The following is a 12,528-nucleotide window of genomic DNA, read 5'->3' as shown; positions in this document are numbered from 1 at the left end:
TGTCTTCTGTACTTTCCTCTCATTTTCTCTTCTTTGTCTAATCCTCAACCTCCTGTAAACACAAAGCACCTAACAGTTGAGAAGTGTGGTTGGGGACCTAAGGCTAGAAATGAGGCTGACAGAGATGAAGAAAACTTGAAGGATTGGTAATTATTGAATGTAGGTGCAGGATACACAGAGTTTCTCTCTGTTTGCATGTGTCTAAATATTTCTGTAACAACACAGTTAGAGCAAAACTCAATGGGAAGCTCTATTTTCACTTCTTTTTTAACATATTCAGTAAAAGTGAGTGTGTATGTGTGTGTGAGAGAGAGAAAGAGCAAGAGAGAGAGAGAGACTAAATCAATTTGTGTAGTGATGTAGGGGGGTAAATAATTTGTACAGTTTAAGGTCATTTACACTTAAAGTATAGTCTTCTATCAGAATGGATATAACTTCATTTGATAAATTCATTCTTTTGTTACCATATAGTTAACTTAATATTTTCCCCTCAAAGATAAAAAGATTACTGAAATAAAACAGTAGGAGACAAATTTAACAGAGAAGTTTTATTATGACTGCTTGTCTCAGAAGAAAGACTAGATTTTTAAATTTAACAACTCATGGAAATCAATCACTTAGAAGAAAAAAGAAATAAAATGATAATAACTTTCTAAACTCTGTTAATTGAATTTAAATTCTATACAATTTGTATACACAATTCTGAAGACTATAAACATTAAGATGACATGCCAAAAAATAGAAGATATGCAATTCCAGGAACACTACTTCAGCAATTTGGATCCAAAACATTGTACAGAATTTTAGAAGAAATTATGCAGCTTATGATACAGAAGGATGGCTCATATGGGGCTTGCTTGCTGAATTAAATGAGACAAAATGCTAAATGAAATAATACAAATGTTTAAACTGCCTGTGTTGGTAAATACTAAATAATTACATAAAGCAGAAAGAAAAAGGCTTTCCTCTGAAGCAATAGCAAGTCCATCAGCTAATTACTGTAGTGTCATTTCAAATCAGTGGACACACACAGAATCAGGATACGCTACTTGTTGGTCTTGGTTGAATCTGATGGTAAATATCTAGTGAAGATCAGACTCTGAATACTGTAATAAGATTTAAGAAATCTAGAATGTTTTTCTGTCGTACAATTTCAAAAACATATCTGTACATTTTATATCTTTTAAATTTGAAGTTCTCAGAAATGTGGTATACATGTCATTTTCTGTATTTTCTTCCCCTTCATTTCAACACACATGCTTGAAGGACGGGGAGAAACGGATCTATTTCTGTAAGAGCCCTGGATGGACCCAAAGCCAGCATTATGCCCCGAACCTACCATTCAGTGTCTCCTCCAGGGTATACTATTCTAGATGTGGATGCAAATGCAATGCTGTTTGTTGGTGGCTTAACTGGAAAATTAAAGGTAAGGTATTCTTCTCAATCCTGTTTATTTCACTTTTTTATACAACTCTTGACGTTAGTTTGACAGAAGCCATGTTGAAGCTTTATAAAAATGTGACTTTTTACTTATCTTGTGTGTAGGAAAACATGCATTTATTTAAAATGAGAATTTTCTTTGAATTGTGAAAATTCAATCTGTAAACACAATACTTGTTAGCCTATGTGAATTGACTTGTCAATTATCTATGGTATTAATTTTTGATATTCTTTTAGTTGACTCAAGAGCAAAGTGTTTTTTAAGTAGACCTCATTTTCTGAATCAGTTTATCATTAATAGGCATGAAGTGCTATAAAGTTCATACATCTAATTAAAAGATTTATGAATACCTTGGGACATATCATAGGAGACACATGCTTTCAAATCATGATCTGAATTTACAAGTTTTCAAGTTGCTCTTCTCCTCATTCTTAAAGAGTAATGCACTTAATATTCATAATTGCTTAATGACAGATCCTTGTGCATTTCAAAATGCAAACTGCTTGCATTTTAAAGAACCTTATGTTGATTATACGGAATTAGGTGTTGAAAAACGACCTATGGGTGAGAGGCAAGAGGGCAACCAAATGTAACAGATAATCCTGGACTTGTTAGAATCACCGTGGGATGAGATTAGTCAGAAAATGCAAAAAGCCAGGAAGACCCCAAATTTATGAGAACTCAACCTTCAAATAGTGAGATTGTTTACTTACTTTGTATATGTGAGGTGATTCTAAACTATGGGAACTTATCCCACAACTGTACATGAAAATCATCCTCATTTCATAGAACTACATATAAATATATATGATACATAACAACATAGTCATGTTGCCAACTTTCTGTCTCCTTCCCATATGGGTAAATACAAGGTAGGACATACTAGTACAAAAGCCATAAATAATGAAATCAAATCCAGACTGGATTTCCTCCTCTACCACTTTACTAAAACTTGACCAATCATAGGCAAGTCATTTAACCTCTTGGGTTTCAGTTTTCTAGAAACTGGGTGATAAGACTGTTTACCTTGATGAACAGGCTTTGTGGCTCAGTGGGTTAAGCTGCCCCTTGGGATGCTTGCATCTCGGACCAAAGTGCCAGTCAGAGTCCCCACTACTCCACTTCTGATGCAGCTTCCTCTTAACACACCCATCCTGGTGGCAGCAAATGATGGCTCAAGTACTTGGATTCCTGGTGTCCACATCAGAGACTCAGATGGAGTTCCTGACTCCTGGCTTTGGCCTGGCCCAGCGTTGGCTCTTACAGCCATTAGGGGAGTGAAACAGATGATGGAAGATATCTCTTTGTCTGACTGTTTCTCTCCAACATTGTATCTTTAAATTTTAACTATAAAAAAAAAAAAGTTTGCCTTTGGGATGGGTGTTTAGTGTTGTCAGAGTACCTATTCCTACTCTGTTTCCAATTCCAGTTTCCTGCTACTTAGCACCCTTGGAGGAAGCAGGTGTCAGAACAAGTGTTTCGTGCCTGTCACCCACATAGCAAACCTGGATGGAGTTCTAGGCTCCTGGCTTTAGCCTGATAGAGCCCTAACTATTGCAGGAATTTGGGGAGTGAACCTGCAGATAGAACATCTATATTCTCTCTCTTTCTGTTTCAAATAAAATTAATAAAACTTTTTAAATGCTTGAATATTATATGATCATAAATTTCTAGAACATGTGGATAACCTTTACTATGTGTTAAGTCATGTCTAAATTTGCATGAATCAACTCATTTAATTTATACAACAATCCCAAAAGATGCATCTTAACATCTTTGGGTTTAACATCTTACATCTTTGGGTTTCTCTAACAAAAAACACCATAAAAATGTGTAGTTGATAAATAACAAGCATTCCTCAGAGTTCTAAAGGTTGAGAAGTCTAAAACCAAAAGGTACCAGCAGAAATGGTTTCTGGGGAGGGTCCTTTCCCTCACTGGAAGGATTTTCTTACTGTGTCCCTAAAGATAGGACGGACAAGTTCACTTGGGCCTGCTTGTTAAGGGAGCTAATGCCATCACAGAGGCTCCACCCTCAGCTTCCCAAACTCTGCTTCCTAATACCATAACTTTGGAGGTTAGGATCTCAAAACATGACTTAGGAGGGATCATATGCATTTTGATCATAGCAAGGTGGAAATTAGCATCCTCCTTTTATAGCTAAGGAGTCTGAGGAAGAGAGAAGTTAAATGCCTTGGCCAAGATCACAGAGTCATTAATGGCTGAGCCTGGATTTGAACACAAGTTAACAGACCCAGGTGTCTCTGCTCTCAGTTATGCTCACTGCCACTGTGAATGGTGAGAGTATAACACATGACAAAAACTGAGACATGGTGAGGACACCTTTCATGGCACCTTGAATAACACTTATTTTTATGCAAATGTCCCTGGCACAAAAATCTACTTCATTTTCATCTCAGGAGACAAGAAATCTGTGGGAATCTTGAGAAATTATTTCAGGCAAGGGTTTCCAGGTTCAAGGATTTCTTGCCACAATATGAATCAAAACTGAAAACAAATGAATGAACCCGCTGATGAAAATTTAAATGAGCAGGAAAGTATCTCAAGTATAGCTTTTCAGGATGTGAGGAGAAGCGAAAAGCAAGTAGAATCCATAAGTAGGATAAGCAACCTCTGGAAAATTAAGAGGCTTCCACTGAAGCCACAGTACTCCAAGGACCACTCTGATTTGTAAATGGCATTGGCTCTGATCAGCATTCTTCCTACATGGCTGTGCACCATTTGGTCTCAGTCATAGAGAGATGGGGATAGGTTTGACCTGAAATCACAACTATAAAATCTTAACCATTCAGTGACATCTTCTGGGTTCTAAAACTGAAGCATGACACTGTACTGCTTTTTCCAGGTAAATCAAGAAGTGTGCATTCACTTTGGCACAAAATTTCTAAAGTTATGGGTACCAGAATATAATAAGTATTTGTGATCTGTCAATGCCAAGTAAGAAAAGTTTAAGTTGCCAGAGTTCCCTTGAATGGTCTAGTCCTTTTCTTCCTTCAAGCTTGTAGTATACATCAAGCTTTGAACTTTCCAAGTGCCAATGACACCAGGATGGGCATTTGACAGACACGTGTTGACACTCCATTAAGGTGCCCAGCCCTGTGCAGTGTATGCTAGCAAACAATACTGACATGATCCCTTCTCTTTTTTTTTTTATTTTTTATTTTTTGCCAGGCAGAATTAGAGAGAGAGAGAGAGTTATAGACAGTGAGAGACAGAGAGAAAGGTCTTCCTTCTGTTGGTTCACTCCCCAAGTGGCCGCTATGGCCAGTGCTGCGCCGATCCAAAGCCAGGAGCCGGGTACTTCCTCCCAGGCTCCCGTGTGGGTGCAGGGACCCAAGCACTTGGGCCATCCTCTTCTGCCCTCCTGGGCCACAGCAGAGAGTTGGACTGGAAGAGAAGCCACCAGGACTAGTACCCAGAGCTCCAACAGGGACTAGAACCCTGGGTGCCGGCACCACAGGTGAAGGATTAGCCAAGTGAGCCATGGCGCCAGCCTGTGATCCCTTCTCTTAAACAAATTCCCTCCTTTTATTTCATTCTCTTGATCTGGCAACTTGCTTGTGCATGGAAATGAAAAGTTAGACCAGGAGGATCACAGAGTAATTTATATGCATACCTTTTTCTCTTTCCAATATGTACCCATTCTCATGAATATCTGCATATATAGCCCTGACTACCCCAAAAATGAAGTAGGAGCATTAATGTTTACTGAGCAGCTTTTCACTGCCAGGCATTGAGCTGGGTACAATAAATAGGTTATTTAGTTTATTTTCCTCAATAGTCCTTTGTTACAGAAAAAAAGAATTTCAGAGAAGGTCAACAGGTCATATAAGTTCAGAGATAGGAAGTGTTGATTTACTAATGGTGATAAACTGGCATATCAAAAATAACTAGGATCCATTAATGAAATAGTTGAGCTTTTGCCCTTTTGTTGAGAATATAATATGATTAAAAGATGAATATGTGAAAACCAAGAATATAAGAGAAAATGGTTAACAACTACTCCAGTTGCAAATATGTGCTGGAATAACTCTCACAGATACTCCAAGATTATTTGCAAAATTCTTGTTTTTAACAAATACAATATTTCTCTCTGCAGAAGGCTGACGCTGTGCGCGTGATTACATTCACTGGCTGCATGGGAGAAACTTACTTTGACAGCAAACCTATAGGGTTGTGGAATTTCCGAGAAATAGAAGGTGACTGCAAAGGATGTACTGTCAGGTTAGTTGAAATGAGAACTCTGCCAAGGTCTATCCTATGCATCACAAAGGCTGTAATGTTATTGTGCAATATTCTATTACATGGATGATGTGGAGCAGGTTTGAAATGATTATTCTTGGAGGTGGATTTACCACGAAGCCAGTGAAATGTCTAGTCCCTTCCCCCAGTGGTGCAGGCATTTTCAAGGCTCTGGGAGGTGCTACAGCAGTGCTTTTGCAGGGTCTTGTGTTTTTATAAAATTTGCAAAGGTGAGATATTTTAACCACAATCAGTTAAGACTACTATCTCTTTCTACTCTATCATCTCTTGTGTTCAGGGGTTTTTGTGTGTCTCTGAGTGTCTTGTAGTCATAATTTTTCTTTCTTAAAAAGAATTTGCCACCAAATTGATTATGCTTCAGGGCTAACTAAGCCTGTGTTTATTCCACTTATCTTTGTAGCAAAATGTAGTACCTCATCCCAGGTTTCATCTCATATAGGGCTTTTCAAATTGACACACAGAGTCCTCCATGTGCTTCAAGTTTCTGCAGAGAGGGAGAACAAGGAGCCCAGATAATTCAGGATTAAGGGCCTTTTATACATAATCAACTATAAAATAAACATTAGAATGACTGGGAATTTGAAATATTTATAAGCATCCACAGCACAAGTGGAGAATAAATACTTTTATTGAATAGAAGGTATAAATTATAGCTAGAAAGTTGAGAATCTGCAACATAAAAATTAAGGGTCTGCTAATCAGTTTGTATTTTTTAATTTCCAACATAAAGGACACATGTACATGGACTGGACCCAAATCTTCCATTACTGTAGCAGAGTATACTTCACATATCCTTCTCGACAGATCTAGAATTTCATGGGCAAAAGGAGCCCCAAAGTATTACCTCTCCAAAAGTTTTATCTTCTGACTCTATTTCATTTTGACATCATGGCCTTGTCAAATGGCATTGAGAATAGTTTGAAAGCCTGATCCATTACAATTTAAGATGGTTTTGTCAATAATTTTTAATAAAATCTAATATGAAAGGTTTTCTATAAAATTCTTTGGCTACAACAAAGACATGAAGACTATATTAATGTTCTGCTACTCTCGAGTAAATACCAATTTTCCCTAAACATTTCTTGGTACATTTCTAATTAGTATTTTCAAAAGCTTGCTATAAGCAAAACATATAAAGCATTTGAATATCCATTAAGCACTGCATGTGGTATATAACTGTAACTTCACTAATTATCTATCCTGCAAAGGTCTTACACTATGAACATATAAAGTATTATGCTAATGACATAATTATAATAGTCTTCCTATATGTTCATAGTGTGTTTTGTAGATTGCAGAGATTCATACAACTTCCTGATGAGATGATTACAGCCCAGTCCCAACCATGAGTAAACTTATTGCCAGGAAGACAGGAAAAGACAATACTAAAATAGTCAAAAAGCAAAAGATAACAAGAATTCTTTTCCAAAAGATACACTGAGTGTACTCTAATTCTTCATATCTGGTTAAGATCATTAAGAGCTAGTTCATGGAGGGGGTGGCATTTGAGGTGGGCCAGTAGCCTGTATATGGAGCTGGCTTGCAGGTGGAAAGCAGAAAGCATTTTAATACCAGAGACCAGAGAGCACAAAAGGTCTGGGATCTGTAAAGCCGGAAGTGTTTTCAGAAAAGCATTTATTGTGAATTTACTCACATAGATAGGAAAATCAAGTGGGTAGATTGAGTGGCCACACAGATTCATGCACAGTTCTCCCCAGTATGTTAATGTTTTTACACCATCAGGTAACAGTGAATGCCAAGTGAACCAACAAGCTGAAGACACCAAGCTCAAGGGTGCTGTGACTACACACAGCCTGCACAAGTACCCATTTACCCACACGCTGGCCCTCACTCTGTCTCAGCCAACCACTATATCATGGAAGTGTTCAATGTTCAGTTCTCCATTATTGTGCATTTTTTACCATACCAATGTGACTTAATAATATCAGTTCTTCTTTATAGCCTTTGTCATCAAACTATCTTCATAACTTCTTTGGGAAGTTCTATATTTTCTGAGCTGAATCCTTGGTTTTAAATTTTTTTCACATTTTTTCGAGCTATACTAATATTTTGATCAAGATTATTAGAACTTTTGTAAGTGCTCTGATTATATAGTTGCATAGTTTGGAATGATCTATCCCAGCTCTGTTTCCCCAAAAGCCCAAATATTTGTGATAGAATTTTCATGTAACTCCTAATGTTTATTATTTTAAGGAAAATATTTATCACACTTTAATATAAAAGCCAGTCCTTCATTCCAGTTAAGGACAATTAATTTTATGAGTAATATGCAGCAGGACAAGTAATATTAGTTTTAGAAATATGCATTTCTTTAGCAGGAAGTAGAATGAATGCAATTATTGTTATGCTTTGGAAAGAAGAATCTGTCAGAGCCATAAAAGGATATCTCTTATTTTTCATGAATTTCTGAATCTCACATTAAAATAGAAAAATGCTGCTACAAGTAAATATGCATTTAGTTGAACATTGAAGTGATTATGAGATATTTCAAGTAGTTCATGGAAAAGGAATATTATGAAAAAAACTATCCATGGGTTTCAAAAATATTTCACAGCAAAACAAACTGATCTTTTAATTCCATTTTCCACAATTTTAAAATTTTTATTATTTTCTAAAATATTTATTTTTATCTACCTGAAAGGCAGAGCAACAGAGAGAGAAAAGGGATTTTTTCCCATCACTCGCCAATTTCCCACAACAACCAGTGTGGTCCAGGCAGAAGCCAGAATGTTGGAATTCCTCATGGGTCTTTGATGTGTGTAGAGGGGACCTAAGCACTTGAGCCACTTTCTTCTACCTCCCACAATGCACTAGCAAGAAGCTGAATCAGAGGCTCTGATATTGGATGTAGGCAGTCCAGGCAGTAGCTTAATCCACTGTACCACAATACCCTTGCCTAATTTTGTTACTTTTTATTTGAGAGGCAGAGAGGGTTCTCATATGCTCTTCATTCCCCAAATGTCCTCAATATCAGGGGCTGGGGATAAGGCAGGGAGCCAGAAACTCAATCTTATCTCTCCTATGGACGGCAGTAATCCAGTTTCTTTTAGCCATCACAGCTATCTCCCAGGCTGTATATTAATAGCAAGCTGGAGTTGAGAGCCAGATCCAGTATTCAAACCTAGACACTAATGTGAGATGCAGATATCATAACAACTGGACTAAACACTCCCTCCACAAAGTTTCTGAAGTACCTTCATACTCCAAGCTCTGATATACATCTAGTTCTTTAAAAAAAAATGTATTTGAAAGTCAGAGTTACAGAGACAGAGAGCAAGATCTTTCATTGGCTGGGCTGGAGCTGGAACTTCTTCCAGGTCTCCCATGTGGGTACAGGAGCTCAAGCTCTTGGGTCACCTTCCACTGGTCTTGCAGGTGCATTAGCAGGGAGCTGGATTAGAAGTGGAGAAGCTAGGACTCAACTGGCATCCATATGGGATGCTGGCACAGTAGGTGGTGGCTTTACCTGCCATATTGGCCCTGATATACATCTAGATCTATAGTTAACAGTTTAAATGCAGAAGAGCATAATTAAGCCTTACTAACTTGATCAGGCATCCTGTTTTAAAAAATAAATAAAAGATAAGACGCTTAGCATTTATTCGTTATAAAAGAGTGATTATGTGTCCTGGAGAGTGTTTTCAAAATGATTAGAAAAATCTGTTAAAATATAGAATATATCTGTAAGAAATTATTTTTCCCTATTATAAAGTTGCCAATTGAAAGCTGGAATCACACTCTTTTGGCTAGTATCAGCTAATGTATTACATTATATGTATATGTATATATACATTACATGTATATGTTTGGGTAATTCCAGCACAACTCTTCCCTACAGATTTGCTTGAACAGAAGATTCTCATATAATATTGGAATGGAAAGGGGTCTTAGAAATAGCCATTTTATCTCTTTGTTGAGAAACTGAGACCTGAAGTATTAATTGACTTTTAGCAGAGCCTTGGTGAAATCCATATCAGGGAGTGGGCATTCAGCATAATGGTCACAGTGTCTCTTGGGATGCTCACATCACAGGTCAGAGTGCCTGGGTTCAAGTCCTGATTCGGCTCTTGATTCCAGTTTCCTTCTATTGTGTACCCTGGGAGGCAGCAGATGCTACAGGGGACCCTGACTGCGTTCCTGGTGTGGTCCTGGCCAGCCACAGCTGTTGTGGCTATTTGGGGAGTGAGCCAGTAGATGGGAACATTTTATCTGTCTCTCTATAATAAAATAGTTTTAAAAATTTAAGAGATTCCACATGAATAATTAAGTTTGTTTAGATTGTAAATTATAACTTAAAAAAATGTATTAGGTCAAACCGTCCAGAAATTGTCAACAGTGACTCCCACAATCCTTCCCGAGGTTTTTTTTGGTAACATGGCAGTAGACAATGCAAAATCCTAATGAGAACTTGAAGAAACTTCTGCAAAGCATATTTCATACAACATTTTCTTTTTCTTTTTTTTTTTTTTTTTTGGACAGGCAGAGTGGACAGTGAGAGAGAGAGACAGAGAGAAAGGTCTTCCTTTGCCGTTGGTTCACCCTCCAATGGCCGCCGCGGCCGGCGCACCGCGCTGATCCGATGGCAGGAGCCAGGAGCCAGGTGCTTTTCCTGGTCTCCCATGGGGTGCAGGGCCCAAGCACCTGGGCCATCCTCCACTGCACTCCCTGGCCACAGCAGAGGGCTGGCCTGGAAGAGGGGCAACCGGGACAGAATCCGGTGCCCCAACCGGGACTAGAACCCGGTGTGCCGGCGCCGCTAGGCGGAGGATTAGCCTATTGAGCCGCGGCGCCGGCCTCATACAACATTTTCTTATCTCTAATGCAGTGCTCCAGAAATTAATATATTCATTGTCATGATGAAGGAAGACTAAATAATAGCCAACTTATTCACTATGAATTATATTGTTAATAGGTTGACTTGATTCCTCTTTCGATTAACATTTTTCATGAATATGGAAAAAGCATCTTTTAGTTTTATATTGGAAAAAGTATTTCATGACATCACCATGTGTTATAAAAAAAATTATATGTAATTAAAATTTTAAAAGACCCAACCATGAAAGACACAAAACCAGCTCCTTTCCTCCTTTTATCTTTGGTGATTCACTTCTCTGATCCAGGGACACAGAAAGCCAACTTGTGGAAGATGTTTAACAGTTGTTTCTCTACAAACCCATTAATTGTTATATACTACTTTTCTCATTAGTGAAGAATTAAAATAATCTTCTAAGTTTACTTTATACTGATACTACCATTATATTTCTCAATTTCTTTTTCCTACCCTCAAGTTAGCATATGACTTTAATTTTATACATCTATTCTACAGATATTTCAAGTTCAAAAAAGATACCCTCAGAATTAAGTTGTGCTCTGCCACAGCAGATAGAAGGAAAGAGATATAATGTCACATTTGAAAAAAATATTTCTGAATATGGTATTCACCAAAATCAAAATCAATTTGTATATTAATTATTCAACCAATACTGATTGAACACAAGGCAATTTGCTACACTAAAATCACTATCCCACAAAACATTTACTGGATTCTTTAAGCTAAGTACCATAAAAGATGCTGAGCTTGTGCCTAGAGATTGGCCTGCAATCTCTAACTGGTCTCTTATGAAAGAGATAAATTGAAAAGCCATACAAACAACTCACGTACACGTATCTTTTATTGTCTGAAAGTAATATGTTCTAGAAAAAGACCTGTTGGATGGCAGATATTCAGAGAATAGGTGGCTGATATCCTATGATGTTATGTAAATGGGAAATGTAGTATACATTCTCAACCCATCCAAAAACTCCACCAGTTTGCACAAATATCAATCTAACTCTCCACCTAGTACTTGTCTAAAACATAACACATTCAAAACACCAGTGACCTGGCTATTGAAGACCTAATGAAGGTCAGGTTACAGATGGTAGTTACCTGGTCTAAGGTGGTAGCAGTGGAGGTGGACAGAAGTGTACAGACAGAAGGTTTCTGTCCCACGGTGCATGCAGTCTGTTCCCAGGGAACAGTTCAATGCACTGAATAATAATAGACAAACTAGACACGATCTCAATTATGTGAAATCTCACCTCCTTCAGTCCTCAGGTGGAAGATAGCGAGGGGACTATTCAGTTTGATGGAGAAGGTTATGCGCTGGTCAGCCGCCCGATTCGCTGGTACCCAAACATCTCCACTGTCATGTTCAAGTTCCGGACATTTTCTTCAAGTGCTCTCCTGATGTATCTTGCCACACGAGACCTGGTAAAGATCACATACATATCATATGTTCCATGATTAAAAATGTTTGCTTTCTTGTTGTAAAATAACAATATAATTATCAGTCATCGATAAAATTATCAAATGTTGGCTGTTTGATAGCTAAGAATGTGATGTAGACACTTGGCATGAGTTTTCACTGGTAACTGTAATCACAAATACAATGTCATTACTATTATTTTTAGTTTATCTCTCCATACAATCCTTTATAAGAAAGAAGCTCCCTGCAAAGATTTTCCCAGTATAAACTTGTGCAGCTGCAAAAAAACACTTCCTTAATCTTCTAGAGACCTAAGTTGAAAAGTGATTCTAATTATTTCTTGACCTTGTTGTTTCTTTTTTTTTTTTAAAGTCAGTATTTCTTAGTAAACTCCTTAAGTGAACATACCTTTCAGGTTGCTTAATATATTTTCAGAGAAACCCACTTTGTACTATTATGACAAAAGGCTAGGTGCTAGTAATTCGGTTGTGACTATTTTACTCCTTTACATCACACCCACCAAATTTCAGAAAAC

The 12,528-nt window shown here is 37.6% G+C and overlaps 1 protein-coding gene across 2 annotated transcripts in view; it reads left to right on the top strand.

Moving 5' to 3' along the window:
* The window catches only part of LAMA2 (laminin subunit alpha 2), a 707,630-nt gene that overhangs the window by 629,882 nt on the left and 65,220 nt on the right, over positions 1 to 12,528 (top strand). For both annotated transcript variants that reach the window (XM_070073612.1, XM_051855341.2), the window contains exons 47-49: positions 1,267 to 1,426; positions 5,561 to 5,685; positions 11,836 to 11,998. In XM_070073612.1, the coding sequence (XP_069929713.1) occupies positions 1,267 to 1,426; positions 5,561 to 5,685; positions 11,836 to 11,998 (448 nt within the window). The remainder of the gene's footprint in view (positions 1 to 1,266; positions 1,427 to 5,560; positions 5,686 to 11,835; positions 11,999 to 12,528) is intronic.

The sequence above is a fragment of the Oryctolagus cuniculus genome, chromosome 5 (assembly GCF_964237555.1).
Source record: "Oryctolagus cuniculus chromosome 5, mOryCun1.1, whole genome shotgun sequence".
NCBI classification, from domain to species: Eukaryota; Metazoa; Chordata; class Mammalia; order Lagomorpha; family Leporidae; genus Oryctolagus; species Oryctolagus cuniculus.
The sequence above is the reverse complement of the archived record's forward strand: the minus strand, read 5'-3'. Positions and strand labels throughout refer to the sequence as shown.